This window comes from Megalobrama amblycephala, linkage group LG17, assembly GCF_018812025.1.
Source record: "Megalobrama amblycephala isolate DHTTF-2021 linkage group LG17, ASM1881202v1, whole genome shotgun sequence".
NCBI lineage: Eukaryota > Metazoa > Chordata > Actinopteri > Cypriniformes > Xenocyprididae > Megalobrama > Megalobrama amblycephala.
In genome coordinates, this window is record NC_063060.1 from 29251386 (window position 1) to 29271708 (window position 20323).

The window sequence follows — 20323 nt, forward strand, 5'->3', positions numbered from 1 at the left end:
AATATTTAAACTGAAAACCTAAACACTTACGCATGTAACGACATTTCACGTTTACAATAGGCAATAGACCAATGAGAAAAAGAAAAGCATAGAAAGACAACATAGCCTAGCGCTGAAATAATTCCCCAACTGTGTCCATCAGAGTCCTTGTGAAATATGAAGAACAGGGGCGGGGAAAGAGTTTGCGAGCGTCCGCCCAAAATGTTACTATTTTAGCGAATCGATTCGTTTGAATGATTCATTTCTTTGAACCGGTTCAAGTAACCTATTCACTAGTCATTTGAGTGATCGATCAAGTGTTCCATTTTACGTTTTCTTTTTTGTGGTTAAATAAATATTTTGTTCAATACTGATATTATTACAGATAATTTCGATTACGTTTTTGTATTCGTTGTAGGCCTAGCATACTTTTGTGGCCCTATATTGTTTTTTCTAGATAATCTAAAGATATGTTTATGGTTACAACACGTCACCTACATATTTGTTGTTGTTATTTTACTTATAAACTATATTCTCCCTTACGGTCGAATGTTTTTTTTTTTTTTTTTTTAATTATAAACTATATTCTCCCTTACAGTCGGATGATTTAAACGATGTGCGAGTCGGTTCAATCGAATCCTTAGAAATGAACGATTCATTTTCACGACTCATCTTTAGTCCGCCCAGTAGTGCGCATTCTTCTTGGCTTCCTGAAATGACTTTCTTGTCAGAGAGGGTCCAACATCACTGTACCACCAGTTATGGTAAGTTCTTGCATGTTTCATTTCTCTGTGAAATCGTAAAATGACTTATGCAACAAAATCCTACTTCAACAGTTTCTGTCATACTTTCTTCTGAACTGAGAGCGAACTTTTGGGTCTCAAGACGTTGAACTGTGTGTTATTCGACAAGACAGTATCATGTTTCAACCTCTTGTGCGTTTTTCTTCCTCTTTTTATTGTCTAATTTGACAGATGTTTTGACTGTCTTGAGATAAAGTGCCTTCTTGAGCTCCAAATTGCCGTCAGAATGTCCTCCATAGACCCCTACCAGTACATCATTGTAAGTTACTCTTTAAGTTTAAAGCGTCATGTCAGTGAGGAACGTTTTAAAGTATCATGCATGCTGTTTCATTAATATGTTTGCATAACAGAGGCTTTAAGTCAGGATAAATTAGTCACTATAATGTTAACTTTTATTTATGTCATAATTTATTTGTAGTTGTTATAAATGTGCATTAACATTTAGACTCTAACATGCTGAATTTATGACATTAGAGACATATCTTCTGTTTAGCCATAATTCTGTTTGGGAATCACCTGTTGTCCATTTCCTACATCAGTAGTTAAATGAGCTTCCTTTATAGCCTTCATACACATTTTACTGCCTTTGCCACTCTAAATCCCTGCCTTTGTGGATCTTTTAAATGTGCAGGTTGAGCATCAGTATTCTCATAGATTGAAGGTGATTGTGGTGAGAGCTGAAAATGTGACTAAAGGAGCATTTGGCGATTTATGTGAGTGTATATTTATGCGGTCTTCTCGCTTTTTGAAGTAATCCTCAAATGAGCATTCATACTTCAGTGACTGTGTGTTTGTTCACAGTGGACACCCCGGACCCTTATGTGGAACTGTCAATTCCAACCACACCAGAGTCAAGAAAACGAACACGCCACATAAATAATGACATTAACCCAAAGTGGAACGAAACATTTGAATTTATATTGGATCCCAAACAAACCAATGTTTTGGAGGTAAAAAATTCAAACTCTAAATTACTAAACTAAACTAAATTAAAGGGATAGTTCACCCAAAAATGAAAATTCTGTTATCATTTACTCTCTCTCTCTTTTTCTATATATATATATATATATATATATATACAGTCAAACCAAAAACTATATTAATGAATGAAATGTTCAAGGTGTTTGAATACATTTTGGTTTGACTATATATATATATATATATATATATATATATATATTTAAGCATTTTCTTTTCTTTTAAAATACTGATGTATTCATTAGATAATAGGATCAAGTGGAATCTGCAGACAAGTTGTACTAGATTTTTTACTTGACTATTTAATGTGATTAATTACACCTCTCCAAGGGACACCTATCACCAGGTGGTTAAAAGTTGTTGCAAGCTGAGCAAAGTGAAATTACCTTGCTTAGCTTGCAACGACTTTTAACCAGCTGGTGTTATGGTGATATTTAGGGGATGTTTTGGAAGTCAGATCCCCTCAAGTTTACATAGAGGGTCCTTGGAGAGGTGTAGTTAATCACATTAAATATAAGCATAGAGAAGTTTTATTACCAGAAAGTTCCCGAATACTTGTTGTCTTGATTTTAAACTAGACAGAGAGAGAGATAAAGAGACAGTAAAGACACTTATAATGTTACAAAATATTTCTATTTCAAATAAATGATGTTCTTTTGAACTTTCTATTCATCAAAGTATCCTGAAAAAAAGTATCACAGTTTCCCTCAAAATATGATTTTAACTTTAATAATAATAAGAAATGTCTCTTGAGCTGCAAATCAGCATATTAGAATGATTTCTGAAGGATCATGTGACTGAAGGCTGGAGGAATGATGCTGAAAATTCAGCTTTACCATCACAGGAATAAATTAAATTTTAAAATATATTATAAAAAATAGTTTAAATAACTGTTTTAATAATAATTCGCAATATTACTGTCTAATAAATGCAGCCTTGGTGAGCATAAGAGTCTTCTTTCAAAAACATTAAAATATCTTACCCCCCCAAATCTTTGAATGATAGTGTACATCTATTTTTTTTTAGCATTTAAAACCTAAAAAACTTATTTTTGTGAAATGTTTTGCTTTAAAAGTGTGTCTATGCTGTTGTTGGCTTATACAGTATATGGTTTATTCAGCATTCATAAAGATGTTGTATTGCAGTTTAGAAGTATTAAAAAATACATCAGCACTATGTTATAATGCTATTTGAATGCTGTCTATTTAGATGACACTGATGGATGCTAATTATGTAATGGATGAAACTCTGGGCACAGCTAAATATTGCCTCTCAAAGCTCAAAGCGGGGCAGACAGAGCAAGTGACCCTCTCTATCGGCAAGGTAAAAGCCTAAAGCTACTTTTGGTTTACACCTTTGAGCCTGTTAACATCATGGTTACTGAATTAAAGTGTCATGTTGTTTACAATAATTCTCTTCTGATTCTTGCTAGACGACCAAAGTGTTCCTCGACTTGTTCTTAGAAGTGTGGTATGTATGAAGTAATGTTTATTTCTGCACATAGTGGATATTTGAGTTCCTTTTTGTGCTCCCTTTGTGGTGATCCATATATTTTTAATTATTATTGGTTTAGCAAATAAAATGAATAAGTGACTGAATGTGAATCACTTTTGTACAGCTCGTCCACAGACTTGCGCTTTAGCTTGGCACTGTGTGATCAGGAAAAGCTTTTCATGAAGACGCGCAGGGACAGAGTTATGCTCGCCATCAAGAAGCTTCTCAAAATGGAAAACCCACGCTTCCTTCCAGCCTCACCGAGAGAGGTAAAGTCAAAAACCACACAAACAGCCTTCTGAAACATGCTGTACTAAAAAAAGAATTTGTGTGGCTAGTGTTAGAGGATGTGTTAGTGTTAGTGTGATTGCAGTTCTATTTGTGCTCAGGTTCCCACTATCGCCATTGTGGGCTCTGGAGGAGGTTTCCGTGCAATGGTAGGCTTCTCTGGTGTGATGAAGGCTCTGTATGAATCTGGGGTGCTTGACTGTGCAACATACACGGCAGGACTTTCTGGATCAACGTGGTCAGTAAACCTTGAATATTCAGAAAAATCCCATAGACCATTCTGAACAGAATTCTGCATAGCGAGCACCACTCACATGAGAAGTGGTAAAAATCTCATAAACGTCCATATTGGCTATTTTTCCACAGGTATATGTCCACACTGTACTCGCACCCTGAGTTTCCTGCGAAAGGCCCAGGGGATATTAATAAGGAGCTGATGAGCAGGGTCAGCAATAACCCACTCAAACTGCTTCTGCCCCAAAATATCAACCGCTACGTCAAAGCACTATGGAAGAAGAAATCGGCCGGACAGCCTGTCACCTTCACTGATATCTTCGGGATGTTGATAGGAGAGACTCTTATTCCAGCGGTGAGATACTGTGTGCAAGTATACAAACTGGTTTATTGAAAGTTCTTACTGCAGCAGGACATCAAGAGCAGCATGAACTGCGGTCCACTGTACTCTATTTATACTCCGTTCAAGTACAAAGACTCCTTTGTATGTTGTTTCTCTATTATGCATCCCAATGCAAATGGACCCTTCTCTTTTAGAAAGGATCATCCCTGTAAATCAGGAAGATATTTATCTCAATATAAGAAGGCACTACCGTTCATAAAATTGGGATCAGTAATTTTTATTATTATTATTAGAGAAAGAAATTAATTATTTTATTCAGCAAGGAACAAAAACATCTTTGTTTTTGTTTTTGCAGTTACAGTTAATGGGGACTGGAGATTGTAGGCTTAAACCAGGACACAAAATCACCATAAATGAAGAATCAGAAAATAATTCAACTTTATATATATACAGTGTATAGTGTACTAAAGCCAAACGATAGCTTAATGTGAGGAAAAATCCTGTCTGACTAGCACAGTCTTGAAAATTTATCTTTTTGTGTTCCATGGAAAGTTCCAGTCTGCAGCAACATGAGGGTGTGTAAATGATGATAAGACTTATTTTTTATATGCACTGTTCCTTTAAGTATTATGGTTTGTGCGGGTCTTCAAATGTCTTAAACAGTCTTAATTTGCCCTTGCACAATTTAACGCCTTAAAAAGGTCTTAAATCAGAGCAGAAAGTCTTGAATTCATAAAGTCGTGGCATTAAATGTCGCATGCACTGCAAAAAAAAAAAAGAAAAAAATGAATTTTTGCCCAGTTTTCCAATACAAATATCTAAACATCTTTGATTTACTTGAGATGCAAATCTAAAATGTCTTTAAAAAATAACAAAATTAAGTGAGTTTGTTTAAAACAAGAATATCTGTTAATGAGTTATGAAAACTTCCATATGAAATAAGCTGATTTTTCTGAACCCATTGGCAGATATTTGTTCTTGTTTTAAAACATATACTCGCTTCATTTTGATCAGTTTCACAGAAAACAAGACTTTATATTTTATGTCTTTTTCCATCTCAAGTTAATGTGTTTTGATTTAAGAATCTTTAGATGATTGCATTGGAAAACAAGACAAAAATACTGAGGAAGAGTGCGATCAGAAGGTACAGTAAAAGTTATTCCCATAATCTAGTGGTTGGAATCGGAGCGATTCAAGCTACTTTTGGTTTTTAAAATGAATTTAAAAGTAATGTACATCTATCATACTCTGAAGTGTTGCAAATGCAACTCATTGTGTTTCTCCCTAGACATTTACATTTAGAGAACATATTGACATATTGTTTTCTCTTCAATTGATTCCTTACATTTTCTTTTAAAAAATCCTTAAAAAGGTATTAAAACTATGCAGAAGCCCTGAGGTACCAACCTATTAGAAAACGCTACGTAAAAAAGTATTGTTCATTTAATTTTTTTTGACTTACTTCAACACAGATGCTGTGAACACCTAAAGAAAAAAGTTTGACTATTAAGCTTACTTTGTGTGTTTTTGTGTGTTTTGCACAGAGAATGGACACAAAACTAAGCGCTTTGCAGGAAAAAATTAATGAAGGTCAGAGCCCAATGCCTCTCTTCACCTGTCTGCATGTCAAGCCTGATGTTTCTGAGCTCATGTTTGCTGGTAAGGAGACAGTTCACATTAATTTGGCTACAAATGCCACCAAATAACATTGTATTGCATTGTCCATTATTTATTGCTGTGTGAATGTATAAGTAGTATCAAAATGAAATGAAAAAAGACTGTCAGTACTTGTCATGATAAACAAAATAGTCAAAATTCATGACACCTTGTCCTAGCCTCCATGGAAGCTGAACACTATCGATTTGTTTATATTTGCTTAATACTGTGGAAAACATGCAAATATTTGTTATGGGGCCTAATGATTGACCCACTGTCAGTCAGTCTGAAATTCCACAGCTCCTCCCACAAGTGTTAGACACACTATTTTTAGAGGCTGGTCGCTGTGAGTAGGTTGTTTTCTGCTGAATGGGATCTGAGCATGTGACTAACCAGGTGTGATAGTTAAGTGGAAGTATTTGTCAGGCACTGTCTTTGTGTTTCATTTTCATTTAATAATATTGGGTGTTTTTTTTTTTTTCCTTTCTTAATTAGACTGGGTGGAGTTCAGCCCGTATGAAATTGGCATGGCAAAATATGGCACCTTTATGCCTCCGGGGCTGTTTGGCAGCAAGTTCTTCATGGGCAGTGTTGTGAAACAATATGAGGAAAACCCCTTACATTTCCTTATGGGTAAGACTGCTCTGAATTTCCTCAGAAGGGTTTGCCAATTCAGACCCCTAAATGCAAATTACAATACAGTCACTCATGTACTTTACAATTACTCATACTTCCCATCAGATTTATTGAATATTTCTGATTTTAGGTGAGCAACATTGTGACTATCATGATGATTAATTTGCTGTTAGTTTTGTCATTTAGATTGTATTGCATCATTAAGCAGGATGTTTTAATAGCAATTGAAACTTTAGTTCAATGAACCAGTTGAACCAATTAACCATTTCAGTACCAATTTGACAGTTTGCATCACTAAAATGATCACAGAAGTTTCTTCTATATTAAAATATATTTTAGTAAAAATATATGTACGCTATCGTTCAAAGTTTGGAGTCAGTGTGATTTTTTTTAAAGATATTAATACCTTTATCCAACAACAAGGACACATTTAATTAATCAAAAATGGCAGTAAAACATTTATAATGTTACAAAAGATTTATTTTTTTATTTTTTAAATGCTGTTCTTTTGAACATTATTCAACTTTGATAATAATATGAAATGTTTCTTGAACATCAAATCAGCATGTTAGAATGATTTCTGAAGGATCATGTGACACTGAACACTGGAGTAATGATGCTGAAAATTCAGCTTTACCATCACATGAATCAAAATTACATTTTAAAATATATTAAAACGGAAAACATTTATTTTCAGTTGTAATAATATTTCAGAATATTACCATTTTTACTGTATTTTCAATCAAATAAATGCAGCATTTGTGAGCATTTACTTTTTAAAAAACATTCATAAATCTTACCAACCCCAAACTTTTGAACCTTAGTGTATTTAAATAAAGTTTTTTTACAATAGTTTATATAAGTAAAAATTATTAAATGTCATACATCTTGGTGTGCAGCTGATTTTAAAATTTACTGATCATAGTCATGTTCTTCATACTTTTATTCTCACTATGACCAACTCTTTTAAATGCATCTTATGTTGAATCAAGATCTCTAATCTTGCACAAGCATCTTAAACCTTTCTTAGTTGAGGAGTTAGAGTATGAGCTAGACATCCAGGGCCGTACGCAGAGTTTCATAATTACTGAGTCAAAAAGTAGAGTTTGCTAGGGGGTTTGGGGGCATGCAATTAATGTCAATAAACTGCCTCACTCATGGATGTGTCAATCAACTACAGAGCGTCTGCTTTGCACTTTCACGTTGTACTTTGCAGCTGCTGCTATTGGCAAACAAGAAAGGGGCAGGGAGAGTTTTTAGCTTTATTTTCAGTTCAAAACCTCACAAAACTATGTAGCTGTATAGATGTCATTATTGCAAACAAGACCATGCACTCCTGTTTCGGAAAACGGTTTCTTTGGAGGGAGTAAAACATTTTAAATTTATTTTGTTAATTAAATATAAGCGAATAAAATGAGCTGAGGACAACAACGACTCAAAAAAGACTATCCACACTTTCTTTGTTGACCATAGTGTCTGAAGTTATTAAAATTTTGGATTTACAGGATTCCAATAAACAGTTTGCATTTTAATATTAAAATCTAGAAAGAAGCCTATAGATTGATTTTAGTGGGCTGTTGGTTGTGATTGGCTTAGACCCTGGCATGTTTTCAGTAATTTTTCAATTGTCGATATTTAGATAACTTTTTTAAATATGTTGCAGCATGCTTTGTTCTAATTTATATATTATCTTGAAGCGAAACAGATGGTTATTATGCCTGTAACCGTTGGGTTGGGTTCACTAGTTCGAAAAATGTTTTGCTGTTTACTTGTTCAGATTTACTGTACATCTCATCTTAGAACAGATTATATCTGTAACAGTTGAGTTCACATGTTATGAATAGTTTATCAGTGTGTAAACTGTGGTAACCTGATTGTGTAGGGATCTTTTCTACTTGAGCTAACACTTGTGTGAATTCTGTTTATGTAGCCTTCTGTTACCAGAAAAGTTTATTAATATGAAGTACTAGTTTAGTAAAATAAAATTGTGGGACACACATTCAGTTGACAGACACTGACACACTGTTTTTTTTTTTTAAATATTTATTTCAACAAATGACAACCAAAATCAAATCTGTAGAAGCTTGTGAACAGTTATGTTATTTTAAACACAAAGCAATGTGATTATTACTAGATTTGCTACCCAACGTCTTCTTGTCACCTTCTCAACCTGCTTTCCTTGGTGTTTTTACACGTAGAAAAGGCGAAAAACGTATTACATTGTACGGTTTTCTCCCTGAACGATGATGTGAGTTTCTGTGGCTGTTCTCGATGCAGCAGGAATGACCTACAATGGTGACATTTTTCATAATCATGACAGAAAATCAAAATACTGCCCTAAACTCACTAGCCGAAGGGTAGCGGTAGCGCGATCCTCCTAATACGGCATTTAAACAAGACAGTTACCCTGAACTCAATACAGCGTGACGTCAGCTTTACATTCTCTATTATTTCACAACCATTATTATATACACCTCAGAAAAATACAGAGGTCCGGGTCTCCATGTATTGTTTGCTGTAGCATTGTAAAGTGTTTGATGCAAGTGTGTGTGCTGCAGGTGTATGGGGGAGTGCTTTCTCCATCCTCTTTAACCGGGTTTTGGGGGTGAAGGAGACAACCAGCAGTAGCACAATGGAGGAGGAGCTGGGTGAGTAAGATTGTTGCTCTTATTCTTTGAGCTGTCAGAGCCAAAGAACTTGATGAATGGAATAAATTGCACCATATTTCAAGAGAACACAAATGTTGGACCAGTTAGATTATCTTATCAGCAAGTTTGTATTCCTGTAACATACTAAAATGTGCCATTACTAGTTCTTCTAGTGCAAACGTACAGTTGACACACATGAGTGCACAGTGTTGGTGTGGAAATGATAAGATTAACACAGGGATCTACACACTATTGATGTGTGACCTCAGTCAAACCCCTTGCAAATATTCAAAGTTGAAGTAAAGCAACATATAACACTAACAGATGAGTTTGTTTGGTATGTTTATGTTTATAAATAAAATTAAGTTTTTTTAAGACTTTTAGGGCTGTTATAGGTTTTCTGCACTGACACTTTATTTTCCACCACACTCTCGTTACTGTAATCAAGTTATTAATTCAGCACAACAAATACTATCATGATGTACACTCACAAATACAACTATGTGCTATTTGTAGGCTATTAATAATCAGGGGACCACAGTGCACAAAACCTTAATGTTCATAAAAATATGCTTTTTCTAGGCAAAATTTAAATGCCTTTTTTTGAGGTTCACCCATAGTGTGAAACTCAGTTCGGGGAAAGAAAGAGGCTGTTTTGGTAATACTGTTTGCATCTTCTGTTTTTCAGAGCAAATTAAGCCAGAGCATATTGTGGGTGATGATTCAGCAGATAATGATGAGGAAACTCAAAGAGGTGAGAAAGAACTCTTTTTTCTGTTTTACTTTCTCTCTCACAGACATGCTCAGTTCAATTCAGGGCTCAACAATAAGGATGGCCTGTTGGCCTGGGGAGTTTTGGGCCAGTTGTCAGGACTGTCATTTAGTGTCGCATCATTACATCCTGTGTTTATTCATCGTGTACATGTTTTTATGCCTTAAACTTTTTCTTTTGTGATATGCTGAACATTATCTATCTATCTATCTATCTATCTATCTATCTATCTATCTATCTATCTATCTATCTATCATTACCAAGGTAAATTTATTTAATAGTCTAAAATTTTTTATCTATTTATATTTTATTTACTTATTTATTTACAACGGCATTTATTTAAGGTAACATTATCTAACTGTTTAATGTTTTGTCTAATTATTTGTTTGTTACCAAGGTAACATTATCTAACTGTTTAATCTTTTGTCTAATTATTTGTTTGTTACCAAGGTAGCATTATCTAACTGTCTTAATGTTTTGCACCATATGCAGTCATTTTCCAGTAAAAGTGTGTGAATGTATTCATAACTTTCATTGATTATAGTTGCATTTGGTTGCAATTTCAGCTATTATTGCAAAAAAAAAAAAAAAACTAATAAATTTGGAGTGTTAAAAAAATAAATGTATACAGTTATATAAAGCTATATAAGTATATCTTTCTGAGGCATATAAAATACAAAAAAAAAAAAAAATGTTTTTGGTTCAGTGAAAATATTGGCATAGTAGGTGAAAATCTGGAAAAAAAAAGGAGCAAGAGACTCATTGTTTGTTTCTGTTTCTCTTCTAGGGGGCACGGAGTCCACAGAGGCAGAAGATGAGCGGCAGCGTCACGCTCAGGCCAGCTGGGTTCAGCGCATGTTGACCTCCATTATGGGGGACAGCACCCTGTTCACCACACGTGAGGGCCGCGCCGGCAAGGTGCACAATTTCATGCTGGGACTCAACCTAAACTCTTCCCTGCCCTTCTCTCCCTTCACCGGCATCATGAGCCAGACCTCTGTGGATGAGGAGGTTGATGCTGTTACAGGTACTAATTAATCATTTAGCTGCCACTTTTATGCACATTTACAAACATTGTTATGCCAAGAACGGTCAAATATGATGATCCCCTTGCGAGGACCCCCTTCCTAAAACAGAAAGTCTATTATAAATAGAAAAGTCATTTATTTTAATATATACAACCTCATTATACTATATGAGTAAAATCTGGGAAATTATTAAAGTGTGATATTATAAAGACATTTGTTTGGTGTTGTTAAATTTATTCTGTGTTGTTCTAAAATGATCATATTTAGTGTAGAGAAGGGATTAATATTATCTGGAAAATCTAGAAACTTTATCTTTTGTAATATTAGGGGCCAGATTTACTAAGAGCTTGTGCCAGCGCAAATCCTCTTTTGGCATTAAAAAACATCTGTCAGCATTTTCTAAAGACACATGAATAATTAGCACTGAAAAGGCATGCTATTTTTGTGGCTGACCTTGTTGCTTATGCATTTGTAGGAGTTTCCCTTTCAGATACAAAATTTATGGGAGGAGAGTATTTAAATGAATTGATTGATTAACTTTATTTTATGTATTTAAAGATTATGTTTTTAAAAGATGTAATATAAGTCTAAGGTGTCTCCTGAATGTGTCTGTGAAGTTTCAGCTCAAAATACCCCATAGATTTTTTTTAATTAATTTTTTTAACTGCCTATTTTGGGGCATCATTAAATACGAGCCGATTTATGCTGTGCGGCCCCTTTAAATCTCGTGCTCTCCACCCAAAGAGCTCACGCTTGCCTTAAACAGTGCCTTAACAAAGTTTACACAGCTAATATAACCCTCAAAGTGGATCTTTACAAAGTGTTCGTCATGCATGCGGCATGCATGCGTCGGATTATGTGAGTATTGTATACTGTTATATTGTTTACTTCTGATTCTGAATGAGTTTGAGGCTGTGATCCGTGGCTAACGGCTAATGCTACACTGTTGGAGAGATTTATAAAGAATGAAGTTGTGTTTATGAATTATACAGACTGCAGAAATGAAAATAGCGACGGCTCTCTTGTCTCCATGAATACAGTAATAACCGATGGTAACTTTAACCGATGGTAACTTTAACTTTAACCGATGGTAACTTTAACTTTAACAGTACATTAGCAACATGCTAATGAAACATTTAGAAAGACAGTTTACAAATATCACTAAAAATATCATGTTATCATGGATCATGTCAGTTATTATTGCTCCATCTGCCATTTTTCGCTATTGTTCTTGCTTGCTTACCTAGTCTGATGATTTGGTTGTGCACATCCAGACGTTAATACTGGCTGCCCTTGTCTAATGCCTTTTATAATGTTGGAAACGTGGGCTGGCATATGCAAATATTGGGGGCGTACACCCCGACTGTTACGTAACCGTTGGTGTTATATTGAGATTCGCCTGTTCTTCTGAGGTCTTTTAAACAAATGAGATTTATATAAGAAGGAGGAAACAATGGAGTTTGAGACTCACTGTATGTCATTTCCATGTACTGAACTCTTGTTATTTAACTATGCCAAGATAAATTCAATTTTTGAATTTTGAGGCACCTTTAAATGAATCATGCAAGGTGATTTACTAAGGTTTGCGCTAGTCTGGTATTTGCACCATTATTTAACGCATTATTTAAAGCATGTCTTAAACCAGAGGCTAATTTATGCTGTTTTTGATAGATTGCGTTGGTCATTTTGGAAATTACGCGGCAGAAGCGGCATTTGATAGAATCCATGATGCCATGTATCTGAACAAGACGTCCAGGACCTCCAGCAGAAAAATAGGCCCACAACATTAAAGATCCAGCAGCATATTTAACCGTTGACATGGGGTACTTTTTATCCATGTGTGCACCAAACCCATCTGGTGGGTTTGCTGCCAAAAAGCTCTTTTTTTAGTTTCATCTGACCATAGAAGCCGGTCCCATTTGAAGTTCCAGTCTTGTCTGACAACTGAATATGCTGAACTTCTTAATTATTGCCCTGATAGTGGAAATGGGGATTTTCAATGTTTTAGGCATTTTCTTAAAGCCACTTTCTATTTTGTGAAGCCCAACAATCTTTTGTTGCACATCAGAACTATATTCTTTGGTTTTACTCATTGTGATGAATGATTACGGGAATTTGGCATTTGTGTTTCCTCATGTTTATATTCCTGTGGAACAGGAAGTCATGGCTGGACAGTTTCATGCTCCTAGTCACCCTAGTGTGCTAAAAAAAATTTAATATGAATGGGAATATACTTCAGAGATATTTTACTCATAAGAATTTCTAGGGGTGCCAATAATTGTGGCCAACACGTATTGGAGAAAAACATTTATTTCATAATGTGAGTTTCCCCCCACTTTCAATTGTTTTTCTTTGATGAAAGGTTAGAATTTTGTGAATTTTTTGAATGAAAGATCAAAAGGATAAATGATGCAGATTTATTTTCACAGCCACCTTTGCTCATATTTACTAAGGGTGCCAATAATTGTGGAGGGCGCTGTATATAGCTAAACACAGTAAGTCTTACTGTTTAAATCGTGTTTTCTTGATTTACAATGAGTACCATGTTTTACCCTGCCTAATATCGATCTAGCTTACTGCAGTGTGCAACAAGGGTCTCATAGCAGCTGCTGAGCGCACAGAGTAGCATTATAACAACTTTCCACACAAATGTACCTAATAAAACAGTGCCGCGTTACCTCACATACTCATGACCGGAAGAAGCGGAAGCACTCGTCTGCGGCATAATAAAAGCTTAACTGCTCTCGAGTTGTGTGTCACGCTCGTCTCTCATTAGCAATCGCTCATTCTGCTCCAATGGTTTTCTACCACACCCTGCTTCATACTACAGTAATGTTAATAAATCTTTAATACATTAGCTCATCCATGTTTATAAATTCTGCAAGAGTCTCATCGGATTCCTTTCCACCGCCTGTAGATGTGAAGATAACACCTCCCGTGATTCCGCGAAATCAAGGCGTCACCAAGCTACTCCTTTATTTTGAATAAGTACCTCTAGAGGCGGTTTTTTTTATTTTTTTATTTTTTTGTAAACCCCTGACTGACCGTAAAGTGCCTAGTTCAAAGGCACAATAGTGACAATTCAAGGATCATCCTTCGCAAGATTTAAACCTTTAACGTTTTGGTCCAGAATTTTACTCTATGTTTTTCTTAATGCCTGAAACCTCTACTTAACTGGGTCTTGTGAAGTATGCGGTTAAAAGAAATGGGTGTGACGGACCGTAGGTGGAACAATAGGCTGAAATCTAGTCAGGTGCCACAGGACTTGATGATGGCTTTCAAACATTATTTGGTGCCTGAGTGGGAGGATGTCAGTTAGTCAGCTCAAAACTTCTCACATCTAAGAAATACCAACACACCCACTGCAGATTAACTTTTCTCCCAGGGGTTAAATATACAGAAATACCTCAACACATCACACAGGAAGCATCTTGGACTCATCCATATCACTGCAAGATCAATGACTGATTTTAAAATGAAGCAGTTTTGAGCATGTTAGTTTGCTGATGAGTAAAGGCAGGGTTTCACTTGATAATTACTGATGATAATAATAGAACTGTCAGTGTATCTGTGGCTCAGCAGTAGTCTACTTCCTGTTAACAGTTGAGTGTGAGAAAAAAGATAAGCTCTTGTAAGAATTTGTACAGTAATGTTGAATAAATGATGACATTGTTGCAAAACCTGCAACATAGAATCTTCATTACTCACAAACAACTAGGTGAATGTTACTGACGACATCCTGTAGTTCCTTTATGTTATTGCCACAAACCACAATGGTAACATTCAAATGAATCTTTCCTGCAGATCCTGATGAGTTTGATCGAATCTATGAGCCACTAGATGTGAAGAGTAAAAAAATCCATGTGGTGGACAGCGGCCTGACCTTTAACCTTCCCTATCCTATCATTCTGCGACCTCAGAGAGGAGTTGACCTAATCATTTCCTTTGACTTCTCAGCCAGGCCCAGTGACTCCAGCCCGCCATTTAAAGTGAGTGTCTGCCCTCAGGCTTGTGCATGACGTACATATAAAGAATAATATGAATATATCCAAATGTGGATTTACATCAGAAAAGTTTAGATAAACTGGGAAATGTCACACAATGCAGATTGTGGTGTCAGTAAAAAGGAAGTAGACGGAGAAATATCACTTTCATTGGTTTTTGCCTGTGTTTTAAACGTGGTTGCACTGAGAATAGCAGAATGGGTCTTGGTCATATACACCTCCATTTAAAGTTTGGGGTCGGTAAGATATTTTAGATTTTTTTTTTGAAGGAAGTCTCTTATGCCCACCAAGGCTGCATTTATTTGATCAAAAATCCAGTCTTCAGAGTCACATGATCCATCAGAAATCATTCTAATATGCAGATTTGGTGATCAAGAAAAAATATTATTAATGTTGAATGAGGAATTGAAAAGAACAGCATTTATTTGTAATAGAATTCTTTTGGAACATTTTAAATGTGTTTACCGTCACTTTTGATTAATTTAATGTGTTCTTTCTAAATAAAAGTATCAATTAAATAAAAAAATCATACTCACTCCAAACTTTTGAACGGTAGTGTTTGTTTCTAGTGTAACTGTCATCTAAATATGTCCTTGTTTGTCTGTGTTAGGAATTACTGCTGGCTGAAAAATGGGCCCGAATGAATAAGCTGCCGTTTCCCAAGATCGATTCGAAAGTATTTGACCGAGAGGGTCTGAAAGAGTGCTATGTGTTCAAACCCAATAAGGGAGAAAAGAACTGTCCCACAGTCATTCATTTTGTCTTGGCCAACATCAACTTTCGGAACTTTAAAGCCCCAGGTGAGAGAATGACATTATAATGCTACACATGTATAAGAACAACCAGTCAGTAAATACTGATAGTAGTTTTAAAGGGTTAGTTCACCCAAAAATGAAAATTATGTCATTAATGATTCACCCTCATGTCGTTCCAAACCCGTAAGACCTCCGTTCATCATCGGAACACAGTTTAAGATATTTTAGATTTAGATTTTAGATTTAGCTTTCTGTCCCTCCATTGAAAATGTATGTACGGTAGACTGTCCATGTCCAGAAAGGTAATAAAAACATCATCAAAGTAGTCCATGTGACATCAGTGGGTTAGTTAGAATTTGTTGAAGCATCGAAAATACATTTTGGTCCAAAAATAACAAAAACTACGACTTTATTCAGCATTGTCTTCTCTTCCGGGTCTGTTGTCAATCCGCGTTCACGACTCCGCAGTGACGCTGCTGATGTAAGACGCTTGCTAACGCAGCTATTCGGGTTCAAATTAATATGGCTGAGCAAAAAAATGCAAGTCTTCTATATTCTGTATTTTCGATGCTTCAAAAAATTCTAACTGACCCACTGATGTCACATGGACTACTTTGATGATGTTTTTATTACCTTTCTGGACATGGACAGTATACCGTACATACATTTTCAATGGAGGGACAGAAAGCTCTCGGACTAAATCTAAAATATCTTAAACTGTGTTCCGAAGATGAACGGAGGTCTTACGGGTTTGGAACGACATGAGGGTGAGTCATTAATGACATCATTTTCATTTTTGGGTGAACTAACCCTTTAAGTTTCACTACCTTTAGGAATTTATGTTTTTAACATTTTTTAAGTATGAGTAACAGAAACAGTTCTCATCTCATTTCATGTCAGACATGACCTGTGGTTGAGTTAGGAAGTGAGTCATTCCAACTGATTAAAGTAGTGAGTCGTCTGACAGATTCAGTCTTATGATTCAGACTCTGTGGCTCCATTGTTCAGTTCACTCTGATTGAACAATTTGGTCCACTTATTCATGAACAAGAACCACAGTGATTTGCTTTCAAATTGTGCTGTTTGTTTGTTTATAGAATATAGAAATAGAATAGAAAGTTGTGTCAATATATTATTTGTCAGTGCACATAACTCAACTAAAACCATTCAAAAGTTTGGGGTCATTAAGATTTTTTGTTTGTTTGTCTGAGACCATCAAATCAGATTCTGCACTATTTCTAGGTCACTAATTAAAATATGTATTATGGATCATGTGAACTCCTTTTTCTCCTTTGTTTTCTTGAAGGAGTTCCTAGAGATTCCGACAAAGATATAGAGTTTGGCGACTTCGACATATTTGACGATCCAGCCTCTCCCTTCTCTACTTTCAACTTCAAGTACTCCAACCAGGCCTTCAGGAGGCTTCATGACCTCATGGAGTTCAACACGCTCAACAACATTGAGGTCAGTTCTACTCCTTCAAACTCTGATTCAAACACCTTCAATTAAGCAATTAAGTGTTTGGTCTTCATTCTACATGACTCTGTTTTGTTTTGTAGGTCATAAAAGAGGCTATTAAAGACAGCATTCTGCGGAGACGAGAGAACCCATCGTGCTGTTCGGTTTCCCTGTCACTCAATGAAATTGAAAACAAGAAGTTCCTGAAACGAGATACCAGCATTTCAAAATGACACACCTAACAGATAGCTATGCAAACAACTATACGCAAAAGCCTTGACGTGTGAGAAGGCATTGGTCCACTAGTGCTTGACGAAAATCTGTGAGCAGATTCATCACACAAGATTGAATTGACCTTATTACAGTATAATTTTTTTATGTTGCATTCCAGACAATACTGAATTTTCCCACCTCCTGCAAAGATGCTTGAGGTCAGACACATTAAATTCGAAGCAGCCAGGGTTATCATCATAAACTAAAACCATAAAACAACATTTTCATGAACTGAAATACAATTTAATACAAATATTTAAATAATAAAAATGACCAAAAAATCACTAAAACTGAAAATAAAAATTAAAACTAATTAAAAATGTTAACTATATAGAGGGAATGCATGTGACATCAGGCACATGTCAGGAAACACTATTCCTGGCTGCATGTCAATATCCATGGATCACTGGATCTTTGGTAAGTTTTAAGGAACTTTATCGAGTCCAACCTTTACTTTAAACTGATAATCATTTGTGTTACTTGGGTTTTCGCAGTTTCCCTTATTAAATCCAATCATGCAGCAGGCTCTTTTGTCACTCAGTCCGGCTGAGAGGACATGTTCTGGTGGAAAAGTGACATCAATGCATACCCTCTATATCAATAATACTAAAATAATAACACATACTAAATAAATAACACTGGTACCAACTCTGACTTCAATGAGAAGCACCATTTGATATCATTTCCGAGATGGCGACAAACAAAGTGACATTCAGTTGGTTATTTTAAAGTAGAGGTGGGACAATTCTGAGATCCTGGTTGTCTGGAATGATCTAAAGGTGGGAAATGGACAATTTCAATTCAAGTTATGCCACCTCTGACATCTGGAATGCAGAATCAGGGACAGAATCTACAGACATTTTTTTGTATTTCAGCACTGATTTTGGGAGAATTTCTGTGGAATATATTTCAGTATGTTAAAATGTGTTAACTGAACTGAGAGCTGAGAGTACTGCACTCTTATAGGTCACTGAAAACTTATCAAATTAGCCCAAATTTAATAAACAAGTACTCAATGGGCAGGGGACACGAAACACTTTGTAAGTGAGAGCCATTATTCTGTGATTCGGTGTGGACCATTTTCCTTCTTTTTTTTTATGTGTACTTCATTCCAAAATGATTTATAAGTCATGTGGTCAAATTCTCCACACCTTTAATGTTAAAATGCTTACAATTCTGGCTGTGTGCTTCTCTACGGAGCCAAATACTGGCAGCTTTGTTTTCACTTGACATTTAAGCAGTAAATACTGTTCTGAGAGTAATTTATGCTCTCAGTGGTGGCTTGAGCCTCGGGACATGCTGCTCCTTATGTGATTAGAAAACAATTTATGTTCTCCATTCGGTTCTACTGTGACGTACCTATGACCAGTAGATGGTTGGTGGTAAGCCTTGCCTTCAGGACAGGATTCATCTCATTTTTCAACGAAATATTCATTGCTTAGGAACTGGATTTAGCTGCTTTTATTTATTTTGCTTACAAATGTGTTCTCCTGCCCAAGGGGTGAAAGGAAGAAGGTGAAACGCCATCTCACATCTCCGACGCAGGACTCCACCTCTTTGTGAGGTGTCAGGAACATGTTGTGAAAATGTCCTCATTTCCTGTTTGTATCAGATATTTGTGGCAAATTATGGGACATACAACATCTAACTTCCCGCATAGTCATTCCTCTGGTTTACATGATGAAAGTGTACACACGGTTATTTATTTGTATGCTTAATTTTTTTTTTTTTTTTTTAAATGTTTTAAAATTCTTTTTAAGTTTGTATATTTCAAAATCAAACATTTGAAATAAATGTCAATGGGAATAAAGCGATTAAAGTGGATCAGGTAAGGTCATTCATATAACTGAACTCAGGTCAGTAGGATAAAGTTGGAAGGTATAGATACTGGAAAGACTGGTTGTATGGTAAAAATAGACCTTAAGTGTTAGAGTGCACTTTAACCCAACCCAAAATAAATACCATCCTTTAGACATTCCTTGCTGTTTGTGGTCTGTACGGTTGGGTTTGTATAAACTTGATTATGATGTTGCGAACGCCACAACGGTCAGATCCTTTGAAAGTGAAATACTGTATGTTTGTATGATTCATGTATACACAACAGAATTATGAGTGTCATGTACTTTTAAGTGATGTTACTAGCCCATGTAGTGTAGTGATGTGCATAAAAATAATAAAAGGATATTCATACCCATGAATCGCCTGGGGACTTCTGGAATTATGCAAAGTGTTTACTTTCAGAAAATGACTTCTAAAACGATACTCCAAAATATGGCAATGATTTCACTAATAGTTAATAGGCTATATATTTGATGAAAAATGTGACTCATTTGTCGGTCATTTAAACAAAACCAAAACACTTTACTGTGGAAATCACACAAGTTTTTTTTTTTTTACAGTTTTGGCAAAAAGGCACCTCATTTGAGGAAATGTCTGGTTGCTGGGAAAAACTGCGGTTGTTAGGAATTTCCTGAAGGTACTTTACAGTAAACTGAATTTAAAATGCAAATCCTCACAACTGAAAAGCAACGTATAGTTGTTATTGTTAATATATTAGCCTATGTAAAATAAGACAAATTATGTTAAATAATTTATAAAATCCCATGCATACTGCCTCAGTCTTGTATCAGCTGACAAGATTTCAAGGTATAAGTATTCCTGCACAGATTTCTTTCACATAGCCTATACCTTTCATCTTTTATGAACAGAACAGTAACACAGTGTTCTTGGACTTCCTTTCCCTTCTCCTCTTCCAAGTAGCCTACTTTACTATCATTTTTTAGGGTCCAGCATATTGGTGAGTGAACTAAAAATTGTGTGACAAGCAGCTGAACAATACATATAAAGTTTAGGAAGGGTTCTTTTTTGAAGAGTGCTGTTGCCCAGGGAACAATTTTGATGCCAAAAACGTAATAATAATAAAATAGTTAATAAAATTCGATCCATGACACCTCAAACCAACCCTCATGGAGTC

At 35.6% G+C, this 20323-nt stretch overlaps 1 protein-coding gene across 1 annotated transcript; it reads left to right on the forward strand.

Annotated features, from left to right (window-relative positions):
• The first annotated feature begins 591 nt into the window (after positions 1 to 591).
• Positions 592 to 19547, forward strand: pla2g4aa (phospholipase A2, group IVAa (cytosolic, calcium-dependent)). Its single transcript, XM_048162514.1, has 18 exons — positions 592 to 743; positions 954 to 1041; positions 1414 to 1495; positions 1584 to 1732; positions 2970 to 3083; positions 3193 to 3230; positions 3379 to 3523; positions 3644 to 3780; positions 3909 to 4131; positions 5664 to 5778; positions 6271 to 6408; positions 8970 to 9059; positions 9748 to 9813; positions 10619 to 10858; positions 14664 to 14848; positions 15474 to 15663; positions 16925 to 17082; positions 17178 to 19547. The coding sequence occupies exons 2-18, from the start codon at positions 1009 to 1011 to the stop codon at positions 17307 to 17309; spliced, it is 2235 nt and encodes a 744-aa protein (XP_048018471.1). The 5' UTR covers positions 592 to 743; positions 954 to 1008; the 3' UTR covers positions 17310 to 19547.
• Positions 19548 to 20323: the final 776 nt, after the last annotated feature.